Below are 16,743 nucleotides of genomic sequence, written 5' to 3' on the forward strand. Positions count from 1 at the left end.
CCGGTTCAACCCCTGGGTTGGGAAGATTCCGTGCAGACGGGAATGGCAACCCACTCCAGTATTCTTGCCTGGAGAATTAAATGGACAGAGGAGCCTGGGGGGCTATACAGTCTGTGAGGTCACAAAGAGTAGGACAGGACTGAGTGAATCTCTGTCTGTCAATACTCAATGCCTTTTAAATTGAAAATAATTTTAACAAAGATGTTAAACCACTTCAGTAAGAAACAGCCCAGGGACTAAAGCATGAATGTAAGTACTGATGTGTGGCAGCAAATACTTCAGCTCAGCGAAACGCATTCTGGACTTCTGGCCTCCAAAACAATAGACTTCTGTTGTTTTAGGCCACCGAGCTTATAGTAATTTATTACAGCAGGTTAAGGAAACTAATATATATTTGGGTACCAAGAGTGGGGGGGGGCTATTTCAAAATGAAAAAAATACGTAAGTGGCTTTGGAATTGAACAGGGAAGAGAGGAGGAAAAAAATTTCACCATGCATGACAGAAAACATCTAGATTGCCTTGTAGAGACTGTTGTAAGAAATGTCAACATTGAAGGCACTGATGGTGAGCACTCAGAAGGAAGTGGAGGGCAAGCCAGTGGCAGGAAAAGCAATGAATGCTGTCTCAGGGAATGGCCATCGTCACAAACCTATTTTTGGTAGAAATATGGACGTTAAAAGAAATTGGTGGTGAGGTCTCAGAATGAAGTAGGTAACAGTTTTTAGAAACTGGAGGAAAGAGGATCCGTGCTATATGGTGGGAGAAAGCTTAGCTGAAGAATGTTCAGAGGTTGTGCAGAAAGCAGATAATGTAGGCTGTGCCCTTGAATATGGAGCTGAAAGGATTTCTAAGTAAATTTGTTGGAGATAAGCCTGGCTTCTTCTTTGCTGCTCATAAGAAAATGTGAGGGTGAGAAATTAGACAGAACTGTTAAGCAAAAAGAACCAGAACTTGATGATGTGGGAAATTCTCAGCCCATCCAGCTTGTAGAAGACGCTGCCATGAGGAGATCCACGGTGAGGGAAGTCGATTGGAGAAGACCACAGGGGCAGCCAGGGAAAGAAGCCTGTGCTCACGGCTGTCCTCAGCCTGCCCCACTGCCCCACCACCACCACCGCAAGACCCAGGACCAGGGAGGGGCCGTGGCAGGAATCTCCAAGATGGGCAGGAGACGGACAGAAGGTTTCTGAAAAGCTCAGACCAGTTTGAACTGAAAGGGAAGGAGACAAGATAAAATGAAAAAAAGGATGCTGTATTCCCCAAATGCTACAGGCAAGAAACAGACAAAACTGCTCAGCTGAAAACAAATGCTAACCTTCAAGGAAAAAGGAGATGACTCCGGGGACGGAGTCTTTGGCCCAGAGCATAAGCGCCAGGCCACAGAGCACTGTTCTCAGGTCTTGAAACCTAATGGGTTTGCCCGGCTGAATTTTCAAACTGCTTTGGAAAACAAACTCCTTCCTTCCACTGTCTCTGTTTGGAATAGGAATGTCTATAACGATGGTCCTATGCCTGTCCTACCACTGTATTTTGGAAGCAAATAATGTGTTTTCTAGCTTCACAGGTCCACAAACGGAGAGGGTGTAGCCTCAGAATGCACCATTCTGAGAACCCCACCCATACCGATTTAGATGATGAGGTCTGGGACTTGCTGCTAACAATCTTTAGGTGAGCTTTTGGACATAGCAGTTGATGCTGTAATGGGTTTCGACCTGGAATGAGATAAACGTATTTTGCAAGTAGAAACGCTTGGCACAGGTGGACTGTGTGAGGCTGAATTAAAGACCTGGAAAGACATCCATGCTCCAGTGCCTGGAACCTGGGCCTGTCACCTCGCATGAGAGAAGGAATGAGACAGATGAAATGAACCGAAGAATTCTGAGATTATCCAAGAGGGTCCTAAATGCACTCCTGTTTACAGGAGAGAGGCAGAGAGAGACACTACACAGAAAGGAGGAGGCCAGAAGCAACCCAAGTGTTCACTGACAGAGGAATGGATAAAGAGGTGGTACATACATCAATACGATAGAATATTACTTGGCCATAAAATAGAATGAAATAATGCCATTTACAGCAACATGGACGGACCTACAGATTATCATACTAAGGGAAGTAAGTCACACAAAGACAAATATCATATAGTATCATTAATAAGTGGAATCTTAACTATGAGACAGTCAACTTAGAAAATAGAAATAGATTCAAAGACAGAGAACAGACTTCTGGTTACTAAAGGGTGAGGAGGGGAAGGAGACAAATTAGAAGTTTGGGATTAACACACACATAACTATACATAAAACAGATAAACAAAGACCCATTGTATAGCACAGGAACTATACTCCGTATCTTGTAATAACCTCTAATGGGAAAGAATCAAATAAAGAATAGACACACATATATGTACTAGGTTGGTGCAAAAGTAATTGGGTTTTGCACTGTTGAACTCTGCCGTTTGATATTGGAATACATTCTTAATTTGGTTATGTTATATATCATTACATCATTTTAATGCACATTTCTCATTAAGATTTTTGCTAATGACTTATAGCTGTGTAATTTATATTAATTTTAGACTATGGAAATGATGCTAGGCAAAAAGCAAACTCGAGCAATTTTTCTTATTCAAGTTCAAAATGAGTCATAAAGCAGAGGAGACAACTTACAACATCAACAACGCATTTGGCCCAGAAACTGCTAATGAATGTACAGTGAGGTGATGGTTCAAGAAGTTCTGCAAAGGAGATGAGAGCCTTGCAGATAAGCAGTGAAGTACCCAGACATCAGATGTTGACAACAACCAATTGAGAACTATCACTGAAGCTGATCCTCTTAAAACTACACGAGAAGTTGTCAAAGAACTCATTGTCAACCACTCTATGGTTGTTCAGTATGTGAAGCAAACTAGAAAGGTGAAAAAGCTTGGTTGTTTTGAAGAGTCATCTTCTCTTATTCTATGCAACAACAGTGAATGACTGTAATGGTTCCTACTTTGATTAATAAAGATGTGTTTGAGCCTAGTTATGTTTTAAAATTCACAGCCCAAAACTACAATTACATTTGCACCAACTTAATATAACAAACACTTTGCTGTATACCTGAAATGAACACAACACTGTAAATCAACTATATATCAATTTAAAAAAAAGAAAAATAGTGGATTTTTTTAAAAAAGAAGAGGAAGAGGAGGGGGGGAGAGGTCAAGTGACCAAGACTCGGAGGGAGGAGCACCATGGCCATGAGCTGAGGGATGCTGGGCCCAGAGGCTGGTGGAAACGTGTTCTCCTTGGAGCCTCTAGAGCAAGTACAGCCCCAGGAAGCGGATTTCTACTTCTGATCTCAGAACTATGAGACAGAAAGCCCTGTGGGTCTAAGCCACACTCCCAGTCATTTGTTACAGACGTCTCCGGAGACTAACGCAGACGCCACGTGCTCAAAGGCTGAGATCAGAGCACGGAGGGGACGCTTGAGTTGCTGACACCCAGGCTGAATACATGGCAGTTTCTAGTGACCCTGACCAAGCAGGGCTGTTGTCTCTTACTAACATTCAACTTAGTAACAGACTATGATACCTTTGTAAATCTGGACTTCAACACATCGATAGCCTCCACCACAGTTCTGCTGAAGAAGTCCCTCAGCGCCCCCAGGCCACAGTGCTGCAGCAGAGTGAGGAGGGCCCGGTCCACTATCGCCTGGCGGGTGGCACTAGGAAGTAGGTCGTCCCTGCTGAACTTCCGGTACACGCTTTCCAAAAGGCCCAACTGCGTGGCACATGAACTCCTAAGAACAAAGGAAAATTACATGCACGTGCCAGCTTTAAACGAATACTCCACGAGGGCCCAGTATGCTACAAGTAAATGCTAATGATTATGAATTAGAAACTAAAGATTATGTATATAAAACTGTGAAATACAAGAACCATATGCACATAAGCCATGTGATCTTACTCATCCCCAGAAACCTTCGTGCCTTTTTAGGCCTAGGAAAAAGGATATTTTCATTTATTTTCAAGTTCGGTCCAGTTCAGAGGACACCTCCAAGGCTTTGAAGAGCCCCAGGCTGAAGACCATCACGTGTCCCAGACCCTGAAACTCATGAACCAAGGACCCACCATTGTACTTTCCAGGTAGAGACTCAGCCATCAGGGAAACATGGTCTATGAATGACTGCCTAAACAATTCAGTCTATAAATCTTTAAGTTAAGGATAGACTTTCCCTGCCTATAAAAATAAGAGGTTACAACTGAATGACCATTAAAATCTTTCCCAGTTCTAAAATCCTGATGCTCAGAAGTTAGATATGAGACAAAATACTGGACTTGAAGGTAATTCAGTCACAAAAAATTGAGGTTGCAGAACACGATTGGACCTATAAGAGCTCTGCAGTGTGAGTCCAGACTCTGTCCCAGACCTAAATTCTCCAGGACTATCCTGCTAAAGGAAGAAGGAGGAAGGGGAAAAGAGCAAGAATGGCCACCACACAGTTTACTGAAAAGTCAATGGAAATGAGCATTCACTATGAAGACATGTTCCACGTCACTCATAACAAAAGAGACACATTAGACTGACACTGAGAGATTCTTTCTCACCTGTTATCACTGGAAAAAATCCACATGTTTGTCAGTATACTCTGTTGACAAAACTGTGATGATACATACATTGCCAAAAGGAATACAAATAACACATCCCCCCAAAGGGGACGTGATGACAGCTAGCACAATTAAAGATCCATTTACCTTTGCTCTCACACTTAGGGATCCACTGCAAAGCTGCACTGGCAACACACAACAGCGCAGGCCCAGGGCTAGTCGCTGGGCTATTGCTCCTCTGGTTGCTGTGCTATTACTCTAGTCACTGTGCTATTGCTCCTCTGGTCACTGCGCTATTACTCTAGTCACTGCGCTACTCCTCTAGTCACTGCGCTACTCCTCTAGTCACTGCGCTATTACTCTAGTCACTGAACTATTACTCTGGTCACTGTGCTATTACTCTAGTCGCTGGGCTATTGCTCCTCTGGTCGCTGTGCTATTACTCCTCTAGTCACTGAGCTATTACTCTAGTCACTGGGCTATTGCTCCTCTGGTCACTGCACTATTACTCTAGTCACTGGGCTATTACTCTAGTCACTAGGCTATTACTCTAGTCACTGTGCTATTACTCTAGTCACTGGGCTACTCCTCTAGTCACTGGGCTACTCCTCTAGTCACTGGGCTATTACTCTAGTCTTTGAGCTATTACTCTGGTCACTGTGCTACTACTCTAGTCGCTGGACTATTGCTCCTCTGGTCGCTGTGCTATTACTCTAGTCACTGAACTATTACTCTAGTCACTGTGCTATTACTCTAGTCACTGGGCTATTACTCTAGTCACTGGGCTATTGCTCCTCTGGTCGCTGTGCTATTACTCCTCTAGTCACTGAGCTATTACTCTAGTCACTGGGCTATTGCTCCTCTGGTCACTGCACTATTACTCTAGTCACTGGGCTATTACTCTAGTCACTGTGCTATTACTCTAGTCACTGGGCTACTCCTCTAGTCACTGGGCTACTCCTCTAGTCACTGGGCTATTACTCTAGTCTGAGCTATTACTCTGGTCACTGTGCTACTACTCTAGTCGCTGGACTATTGCTCCTCTGGTCGCTGTGCTATTACTCTAGTCACTGAACTATTACTCTGGTCACTGTGCTATTACTCTAGTCACTGGGCTATTACTCTAGTCACTGCGCTATTACTCTAGTCACTGGGCTACTCCTCTAGTCACTGGGCTATTACTCTAGTCTTTGAGCTATTACTCTGGTCACTGTGCTACTACTCTAGTCGCTGGACTATTGCTCCTCTGGTCGCTGCGCTATTACTCTAGTCACTGAACTGTTACTCTGGTCACTGTGCTATTACTCTAGTCACTGAGCTATTACTCTAATCACTGGGCTATTGCTCCTCTGGTCGCTGAGCTATTACTCTGGTCACTGTGCTATTACTCTAGTCACTGAGCTATTACTCTAGTCACTGGGCTATTGCTCCTCTGGTCACTGCACTATTACTCTAGTCACTGGGCTATTACTCTAGTCACTAGGCTATTACTCTAGTCACTGCGCTATTACTCTAGTCACTGGGCTACTCCTCTAGTCACTGGGCTATTACTCTAGTCACTGGGCTATTACTCTAGTCTTTGAGCTATTACTCTGGTCACTGTGCTACTACTCTAGTCGCTGGACTATTGCTCCTCTGGTCGCTGTGCTATTACTCTAGTCACTGAACTATTACTCTGGTCACTGTGCTATTACTCTGGTCACTGTGGTATTACTCTAGTCACTGGGCTATTGCTCCTCTGGTCACTGCACTATTACTCTAGTCACTGCGCTATTACTCTAGTCACTGGGCTATTACTCTAGTCACTAGGCTATTACTCTAGTCACTGGGCTACTCCTCTAGTCACTGGGCTATTACTCTAGTCTTTGAGCTATTACTCTGGTCACTGTGCTACTACTCTAGTCGCTGGACTATTGCTCCTCTGGTCGCTGCGCTATTACTCTAGTCACTGAACTATTACTCTGGTCACTGTGCTATTACTCTAGTCACTGTGCTATTACTCTAGTCACTGAGCTATTGCTCCTCTGGTCACTGCACTATTACTCTAGTCACTGCGCTATTACTCTAGTCACTGGGCTATTACTCTAGTCACTGGGCTATTACTCTGGTCACTGTGCTACTACTCTAGTCACTGGGCTATTACTCTAGTCACTGGGCTATTACTCTGGTCACTGTGCTACTACTCTAGTCACTGTTCTATTACTCTAGTCACTGGGCTATTGCTCCTCTGGTCACTGCACTATTACTCTAGTCACTGGGCTACCCCTCTAGTCACTGGGCTACCCCTCTAGTCACTGGGCTATTGCTCCTCTGGTCGCTGCACTATTACTGCTCTAGTCACTGAGCCATTACTCTAGTCACTGTGCTACTACTCTAGTCACTGAGCTATTACTCTAGTCACTGTGCCATTACTCTAGTCACTCTGGTCATTGTGCTATTACTCCTCTAGTCACTGAGCTATTACTCTAGTCACTGGGCTATTGCTCCTCTGGTCACTGAGCCATTACTGTAGTCACTGTGCGATTACTCTAGTCACTGGGCTATTACTCTAGTCACTGGGCTATTGCTCCTCTGGTCGTTGTGCTATTACTCCTCTAGTCACTGTGCCATTACTCTAGTCACTGTGCCATTACTCTAGTCACTGTGCCATTACTCCGGTCACTCCTCTGGTCGTTGTGCTATTACTCCTCTAGTCACTGTGCCATTACTCTAGTCACTGTGCCATTACTCCGGTCACTCCTCTGGTCATTGTGCTATTACTCCTCTAGTCACTGCACTATTACTCTAGTCACTGAGCTCTTACTCTAGTCACTGGGCTACTCCTCTAGTCACTGTGCTATTACTCTAGTCACTGTGCTATTACTCTAGTCGCTGGGCTATTACTCTAGTCACTGAGCTATTACTCTGGTCACTGTGCTACTACTCTAGTCACTGGGCTATTACTCCTCTAGTCACTGAGCCATTACTCTAGTCACTGTGCGATTACTCCGGTCACTCCTCTGGTCGTTGTGCTATTACTCCTCTAGTCACTGCGCTATTACTCTAGTCACTGTGCCATTACTCTAGTCACTGAGCTATTGCTCTAGTCACTGGGCTATTGCTCCTCTGGTCACAGCACTATTACTCTAGTCACTGGGCTATTGCTCCTCTGGTCACTGCGCTATTACTCTAGTCACTGGGCTACCCCTCTAGTCACTGGGCTACTACTCTAGTCACTGGGCTATTGCTCCTCTGGTCGCTGCACTATTACTCCTCTAGTCACTGAGCCATTACTCTAGTCACTGTGCTACTACTCTAGTCACTGAGCTATTACTCTAGTCACTGTGCCATTACTCTAGTCACTCTGGTCATTGTGCTATTACTCCTCTAGTCACTGAGCTATTACTCTAGTCACTGTGCTACTCCTCTAGTCACTGCGCTATTTCTCTAGTCACTGGGCTACTCCTCTATTCACTGCACTATTACTCTAGTCACTGTGCTATTACTCTGGTCACTGTGCTACTACTCTAGTCACTGGGCTATTGCTCCTCTGGTCACTGAGCCATTACTCTAGTCACTGAGCCATTACTCTAGTCACTGTGCTATTACTCTAGTCACTGGGCTATTACTCTAGTCACTGGGCTATTGCTCCTCTGGTCGTTGTGCTATTACTCCTCTAGTCACTGTGCCATTACTCTAGTCACTGTGCCATTACTCCGGTCACTCCTCTGGTCATTGTGCTATTACTCCTCTAGTCACTGCACTATTACTCTAGTCACTGCACTATTACTCTAGTCACTGAGCTCTTACTCTAGTCACTGGGCTACTCCTCTAGTCGCTGGGCTATTACTCTAGTCACTGAGCTATTACTCTGGTCACTGTGCTACTACTCTAGTCACTGGGCTATTACTCCTCTAGTCACTGAGCCATTACTCTAGTCACTGTGCGATTACTCCGGTCACTCTGGTCGTTGTGCTATTACTCCTCTAGTCACTGCGCTATTACTCTAGTCACTGTGCCATTACTCTAGTCACTGAGCTATTGCTCTAGTCACTGGGCTATTGCTCCTCTGGTCACAGCACTATTACTCTAGTCACTGGGCTATTGCTCCTCTGGTCACTGCGCTATTACTCTAGTCACTGGGCTACCCCTCTAGTCACTGGGCTACTACTCTAGTCACTGGGCTATTGCTCCTCTGGTCGCTGCACTATTACTCCTCTAGTCACTGAGCCATTACTCTAGTCACTGTGCTACTACTCTAGTCACTGAGCTATTACTCTAGTCACTGTGCCATTACTCTAGTCACTCTGGTCATTGTGCTATTACTCCTCTAGTCACTGAGCTATTACTCTAGTCACTGTGCTACTCCTCTAGTCACTGCGCTATTTCTCTAGTCACTGGGCTACTCCTCTATTCACTGCGCTATTACTCTAGTCACTGTGCTATTACTCTGGTCACTGTGCTACTACTCTAGTCACTGGGCTATTGCTCCTCTGGTCACTGAGCCATTACTCTAGTCACTGAGCCATTACTCTAGTCACTGTGCTATTACTCTAGTCACTGGGCTATTACTCTAGTCACTGGGCTATTGCTCCTCTGGTCGTTGTGCTATTACTCCTCTAGTCACTGTGCCATTACTCTAGTCACTGTGCCATTACTCCGGTCACTCCTCTGGTCATTGTGCTATTACTCCTCTAGTCACTGCACTATTACTCTAGTCACTGAGCTCTTACTCTAGTCACTGGGCTACTCCTCTAGTCGCTGGGCTATTACTCTAGTCACTGTGCTATTACTCTAGTCGCTGGGCTATTACTCTAGTCACTGAGCTATTACTCTGGTCACTGTGCTACTACTCTAGTCACTGGGCTATTACTCCTCTAGTCACTGAGCCATTACTCTAGTCACTGTGCGATTACTCCGGTCACTCTGGTCGTTGTGCTATTACTCCTCTAGTCACTGCGCTATTACTCTAGTCACTGTGCCATTACTCTAGTCACTGGGCTATTGCTCCTCTGGTCACTGCGCTATTACTCCTCTAGTCACTGAGCCATTACTCTAGTCACTGTACCATTACTCCAGTCACTCCTCTGGTCGTTGTGCCATTACTCCTCTAGTCACTGTGCCATTACTCTAGTCACTGGGCTGTTGCTCCTCTGGTCACTGCGCTGTTACTGCTCTAGTCACTGAGCTACTACTCTCAACAGCAAAAGGCTGACACAGAGCCCAGCAGCAGGGACTGCATCCACATACTACTTCCACACCGTGAATAATTACACAATTGCTTTTTTTTTAAAAAAAAAAAAAAAAGGAAAGCAGAGATCTCTATAGCTGATGTGGAGTGTCTGTAGAAAACAAGAAGTAGAAAAAAAGGTAAAGGAGCATAAGATGACAGAAGAGGGACCAAGATGGAAGGAGGTTCCGGAACACAGCACATTACTTACTTTCAGTGTTCAATGCATGTATGTATTTCATGTGTTCAAAAACAAAATTAAATGAAAAGAAAATAACTTGTAAGATCTGAAAATTAACTAAAGTATACCTAATGAAGTGGTGTAATAACCACACACTGAAAAATACTCAAGTGAACACAAAGTGTGACTATATCCTCAGAGAATACTCTGTAAGTAAATTATAAATAAAATTTAAAATGTTAACTTCATCCAGTTATGATTATTCTTAGTTATTCTTGACGATAATTTCTGTGTATTATAGGATAAAACAATTATGTAATGATGGAATGTTATTTAACTCAATACTCAACAGAAAAAACAAAGATCTACAATGTAAGGGGAAAAAATAATAAAAAAAGTTAAATAATAAAGAACTCATAATGTTAAGATTGAAAGAGAAAGATCAGAGTATTTTTCTTTTCCTTAAACAAACTGTTCCTTAGGTGTGAACTGAAAGTAGCACTGCAACCTAGCTGCACCAAGTTCACCTAGGACCCAGACTGTGGTCTCTAGACACCGTTTCACGGACCCTCTGGGGAAATGGTGTGATTCAGGTGCAGGTGAGCCTGAGACAATCCGCGGAGCCAGAGAGCATCTGAAAGACAATCAGAGACCAGTGGAGAGCTGCCCAAACACTGAGGAACTAACTAGCTACCGGGGACCCACTGGCCACGGACAGGATAGCAGGAACATCAGAAAGAAAAGTTATGGCAATGGACTGACACTTACTTCTGTTTTGTCTTAAAAGCTCTAAAAATGAAAAAAATTACAGAGACAATTGTAGTATTGGAGTAAGTTTTAAAATTGGGGTGTGAAAAATCCTCCAATTTTATCTCTCTCTATCAAAATTATTTTGGCTGTTAAGGGGTATTTTGCACTTCCATAAAATATTAGAAACCCCTAGACAATTCATATACACAAAAAAATAAGACTTGTTGGAATTCTGATATGGACTGCATGAAAGCTACCAATGCAGATAGAAATAACCATGTTAACAACATTGTATCTTGCAATTCATGCACATGAAATATCACTCCACTTATTTAGATCTTTCATTTTTTAACTTCCTTAACCAATAGATCAGAGAAGGCAATGGCACCCCACTCCAGTACTCTTGCCTGGAAAATCCCATGGATGGAGGAGCCTGGTAGGCTGCAGTCCGTGGGGTCACTAAGAGTCGGACACAACTGACTGACTTCACTTTTCACTTTCATGCATTGGAAAAGGAAATGGCCACCCACTCCAGTGTTCCTGCCTGGAGAATCCCAGGGACAGGGGAGCCTGGTGGGCTGCCGTCTATGGGGTCACAGAGAGTCGGACACGACTGAAGTGGTTTAGCAGCAGCAGCAGCAGTAACCAGCAGACTGTAATTTTCGGTGTACTAGTCTTGAACTTCTTTTGTTAGATTTATTCCCATCTGTTTTATTCTTTTCTGCGCTATTGTCAATGGAATTACATTTCTAACTATAGTGTCAAATGTTCTCTGTTCATATATAGAAATACCATTGGTTTGTGAATACTGATCCTGTATGTGATAAATTTTCTATAACTGTCTATTTGTTCTAATAGTTTCTTGTGATCTTCAGGATTTTCTACCTTGGGCCATCTGTGAGAAAATACAGTTCTACTTCTTTCTTTCCACGTTGACTGTCTTTTATTTCTTTTGCTTGTCTGATTGCAATGGCTGGAACCTCCAGTACTACATCAAGTAGAAAAGAACAGACATCCTTAACTTGTTCCCAAACTCAGGAAGAAAACATTCAGCCTTTCACTATATTTTGTTGGCTGTTGGTTTTTCTTAGATGACCTTTTGCCACTTTTATCATAAATGAATAAATGAGTGTTGGATTTTGTAAAAATTTACCTACATCTACTGATATAAGGCACTCACTATTTTCTGCACAGCAATAATAATCTCCCACAGAAATAAAACATTTATGATTCCTGGGATCACAAACTAGAAGTGACTTACTTTCTGGCAATCTTCCTGAAAGTAGACTGAAATAAGTCTTCCAGAACATGCTGCTGTTCCCGACACAGAATTTCTGTCATCAACTCCATCAACATAGGACTCTGGGATAACTCCAATGCATCCAGAAACTAGGAAAGAAACACACACCAATGGTGATGATGATGATAACTGTGTTGGACTGATTTTTGACAGTTCAAATAAAAAAGAAAATTATAACAGTTTCACAAAGATTAACAAATGCCAACATAGGTCATTTTTGTGGCTACAGTGAATGCCTGGCATATAATGTTCACAAAATACTTGAGTTTTGATTCCCTCAGAGTTTCACAGATAGTTTCCCTCTGACCATGTTTAGGGTCCTCACTTCCCCTCCATGATGCCGCTCCTGGGCTCCAGCCCCTGGGTGTGAGTGTCCCCTCACACCAGCCTCACCACATAGCACACACTTCAGGCTGAGGGTCCAGCGTTCTCACCTCATGTCCCACCTTCCACCTCCATGTCCCTCTGCTCTCTCTACGCTTCAGGAGACAGCTGCAATCTCATCTGCCATTTGGTGAAGGTTTTTTAATTCTGCCCTCATGTAATTAATTTCCAAGAGCTCTCACTTGTTCTTTCTCAACATGACACCATCTCTAGTCTCTGAAGTTACTCAGAACAGTCTCTTTGATGTTATCTTGACTTGTTGACTCTGTTCCCTCTCGGTTCCTGTTGTTTTACATCTTTTTTAGACCAGAAGCTTTCTTCAAACGTTCCATGATTATGTGCCCTTGAACTTACACTAAGAGAAAGGTACTATAGACCTACTCAGAACCTTTGTGGACTCAATAACAAGTTGCTGGCAGATTGTGGAGCAGGAAACACAGATGGTACTGGCGCAATGGTGCTGCTACCCACTGATGACTTCCAAATTGCAGAAAGAACACACTGTCCAACAGAGCAGTGAGGCGGCAATCACTGCGACCAGCCAGCAGATGTGAGGTCGCTCACAAGGCCTACTGGGGTGGGGCTGTTGCCAGAAAGGTGAGCCTGAATATCATGGCCATGCCTGCAGCCTGAATTCTAGTTTAGAGAAAATGCAGAGGGTGAGGGAAACAAAAAAGCACCTCAAGGAACAAATCAGACAAACGGGGTCAGCCTCTAAGAACAGGCTCTGCTTTCTTCCAAATCCCAACATCACAGAGAAACAAAAGGGATGAAGGGGAAGCAGTTACAGACGTAAAGACACCAGAGACATGACAATTCAAAGCAACTGTTAATTAGATCCTGATTTGGAACATCCAGCCAAACACGAGGAAGTGAGGCCACAGACGGCAGAGCAGAGGGTCTGAGAGCAGTGTGGGCCTCCCTGCACCTGGCGTCAGCACGGCACCTCCCGCTCAGGACGCACGGCTGGCGCACCCAGGGGCGAAGCTCCAGGACGTGTGCAGCTAGCTCGTAAAGGCTTCAGCCAGACACACACACACCCACCCCTCATGCACACACACAAAGCAAGTGTGACAGAAAGTTAACAGCTGAATACGGGAGATGGTTATATGGATGCTTCTCAACCACTACTCAAACTTCAGAAGCTGTACCAAATATGTAATATTCTGTTTTGAAGCTTTTTTAGGTATTATCCTTTAAAAATTACACATCATGCATAAAATATTGCACAATATTTATATACATAAAATACCTTACAATTTTTATAGTGGAAAAGAAAGAGAAGTCGTTCAGTCATGTCCGACTCTTTGTGACCCCACAGACTGTAGCCTACCAGGCTCCTCCGTCCATGGGATTTTCAAGGCAAGCGTACTGGAGTGGGTTGCCATTTCCTTCTCCAGGGGATCTTCCCAACCCAGGGATCGAACCCAGGGCTCCCGCATTATAGGCAGACGCTTTTACCGTATGAGCCACCAGGGAAGTCTGAGGAACAATTAGTTACAAAGGATTCAGATAACACTTCTGCCTCCACAGACACCCAGCTTTCAAAATGAATTCAACAGAATCCTTAAAACGAGAACATTCTCTCAATATTTCACTTACTTCTCTCTAAGAAATGTTAATAGGAAACGAGCAGTGTTTTACCTTTGGTTGCTACTACTGAGAACTAACCTTTTTCATACAATCCACATAGTTACTGTAGCGTAGAGTCCCCGGGGGAAACTCTCCAGACCTCATGGGGAAATGAGAGACGATGAGCTTCTCAAGAATGTGTCTGAGCTCCTGCAGACGGTCGCCCGTGAGGCTGGAGAAGAAGGGGAGCAGTGCCACGGCCTGGCCCTGCAGAGCAAGCACAAGCGTGAGACCAGCCGCAGGCCCCATGGACAAGAGCAATGACTGTTCTCTACAGATGGAGCCAGGAGGTTCAATGACCACTGCAGGACACCAAGCCCACAGTGGGATGTGCCCTGCATCCAGGCTTCCACTCTCGTCTTGGTGGCCAAGTCAGGGCCACCCGAGAGCATGGGACAGGGCAGCATGTGTCTGTGTGATTTCTCCTCCTACAAGCAGAACCACTACTAGGAACCTGCTGCCCAAGTCACTGAGGAAAGACCATTGTGGAGAGCCTACAGGGTGAATGCAGAGCTGACTCTTCTCCACCAGGGCCCTGGAGATTCCAGGCAGGGCCTTCCTCCCTGGGAAGGACATCAGTTCCCTCATGCTGAGAAATGTGAGACCTGACTAAGCACATGAAGCAGAAAATCCCAGAGAAACATCCTTCTGATCCAGGAGTGAGACACTTTCATGAGGTTACACTTTACTGGAGTAAAATCTGTTACAGGACTCTAAAATTACAGTCTATGAAGTTCTGGACCCAAGTTACTGAGATGTTTTAGATTCTTAATTAGTAGAAAGATGACTGATGGCTACAAAAACCAGTGCTCCCTCTGCTTTTGAGAAAGCCTGAAATTTTCCATAAAATAAAATTTAAAGAAAAAACAGAAAATATCACAAATACACAAAAATATAAAACAGGAAACAAATGGAGACCATAATCTGAAAAAAATCTTTTTAATCTCTTACCTTTAAATGTAGATCCAATTTTGGATCACCAAGTAGACTCACAAATGTTGTAAAAACTTCCGGGAAGGCACTGTGACTTGTATTAAAGGACACCGATGAATCAATCTAACAGAGGGAAAATAAACTCAGATCTCTACATTGTGCCTCCAATTTCCTATACTACATTTTCTACTTTTCAAATTTCAGAAATGATCTATAAATTTGTTCTTGGGCTTCAAAAGGATGTCAACAATTTCTGTTCGGAAATATTTTAAAACTATCCTTCAGACAATGCACATAAGGGCACACTGAGAAGATAAAGTATAAGAAGAAACAATGAGAATAAACGACAATACAGTAAAAAAAAACAGAAAAACATAGGATGTAAGTGAATCGGAAATCAGTCAAACTAATGAGCTTTTCAAGAAACCTCCATCAAACTTTCAAAGACACAAGCAATGGACACAATTACATTTTCAAGCTCTCTGAAAATACCTGCAGAATTTTTGCCAGTAAGGTGAGCACCGCAGTTTTGCTGTCAGGGGTGGCGTCCCCGGCCCACCATGGGCTGCAGCACCCCCAGCTCTGCAGGACAGTGCTGACCAGTTTCAGGCCTTGGTGCCTCTGGCTGGCTCGGTCCCGGAAGCTCTGATCCAACAGACCATTCAGGACAGCGCTCACCTAGAACAGTGTGGGCAAAGAAAGGGAAACTTAGCATCCAGGCCGACAGATGGGCAACAGAATTTACTGTCATTCAAAGCTCTTCCTGGAAAATGAATACGCTATTTCTAGAAGAACCATGTACCTCACAGCTCCTCAAATCTGAAGTTCACATGTGACTTAACATGTGAGTTTTCTTACAAAGGCCCAGAGTGGTCTCCAGCCCCATGACTAAATCAGGCTTATACCCCTACTGTCTTCTTAGTGGGGGCATTCTCCATGAGAGGGGAAGTCAGCTCCTGCAGTCACCATTACCACAGTGTTCATGTGCACACACACAGGGACACAGGCACACAGAGATATACACACAGAGCACACACACACATAGGCACATGCACACAGGGACACAGGCACACAGAGATACACCCACAAAGCACACACACACATAGGCACATGCACACACAGGAACATCCACACAGGGACACAGGCACACAGAGATACACCCACAGGAGCACACACACACATAGGCACATGCACACAGGGACACAGGCAGACAGAGATACACCCACAGAGCACACACACACACAGGCACATGCACACACAGGAACATCCACACAGGGACACAGGGACACAGAGATATACCCACAGACACATGCACACACATAGACACATGCACACACAGGAACATGCACACAGGGACACAGGCACACACACAGGGACACACGTCCATGTATTCCCGTCCAATCACCTTCCCAACAGCACTCTCCTAAGTCCACTGAGATCCATGAATCAACATCCCTGCTGCCATGAAACCACTCACAGATGAGCCAGCCACAGGGAGTCTCCTTCCTTGGCAACACTGATGGCCATGAATTTAATATCTGACTCATGAACAACACGGTTTGAATGGCGCAGGTACCCTTGACGAGGAAATGCACTCTAGCGCCGCGGTCCGTGGGAGGGATCCACACGCACAGAGGCTGCACGTGGACTCTCACCGGGCAGAGGGACAGCGCCCCAGTGTGTCTCCCTTCTGAGCCTTTCTCATGACCGTCACTGCTGTCATCAAACACGTTGCGGGGGAGGAGGGAGGCTGTGCACCATCAGGGGG

General features: G+C 44.5%; 1 protein-coding gene across 1 annotated transcript in view; it reads right to left on the minus strand.

Moving 5' to 3' along the window:
* PRKDC (protein kinase, DNA-activated, catalytic subunit) overlaps positions 1–16,743 on the minus strand; it is a 133,134-nt gene that overhangs the window by 63,555 nt on the left and 52,836 nt on the right. The window contains exons 38-42 of the mRNA XM_052651856.1: positions 15,468–15,653; positions 14,994–15,098; positions 14,082–14,249; positions 11,988–12,115; positions 3,571–3,778 (exon numbers count right to left, since the gene is read on the minus strand). Coding sequence (XP_052507816.1) covers positions 3,571–3,778; positions 11,988–12,115; positions 14,082–14,249; positions 14,994–15,098; positions 15,468–15,653 — 795 coding nt within the window. The remainder of the gene's footprint in view (positions 1–3,570; positions 3,779–11,987; positions 12,116–14,081; positions 14,250–14,993; positions 15,099–15,467; positions 15,654–16,743) is intronic.

Source organism: Budorcas taxicolor, chromosome 14 (genome assembly GCF_023091745.1).
Source record: "Budorcas taxicolor isolate Tak-1 chromosome 14, Takin1.1, whole genome shotgun sequence".
NCBI lineage: Eukaryota > Metazoa > Chordata > Mammalia > Artiodactyla > Bovidae > Budorcas > Budorcas taxicolor.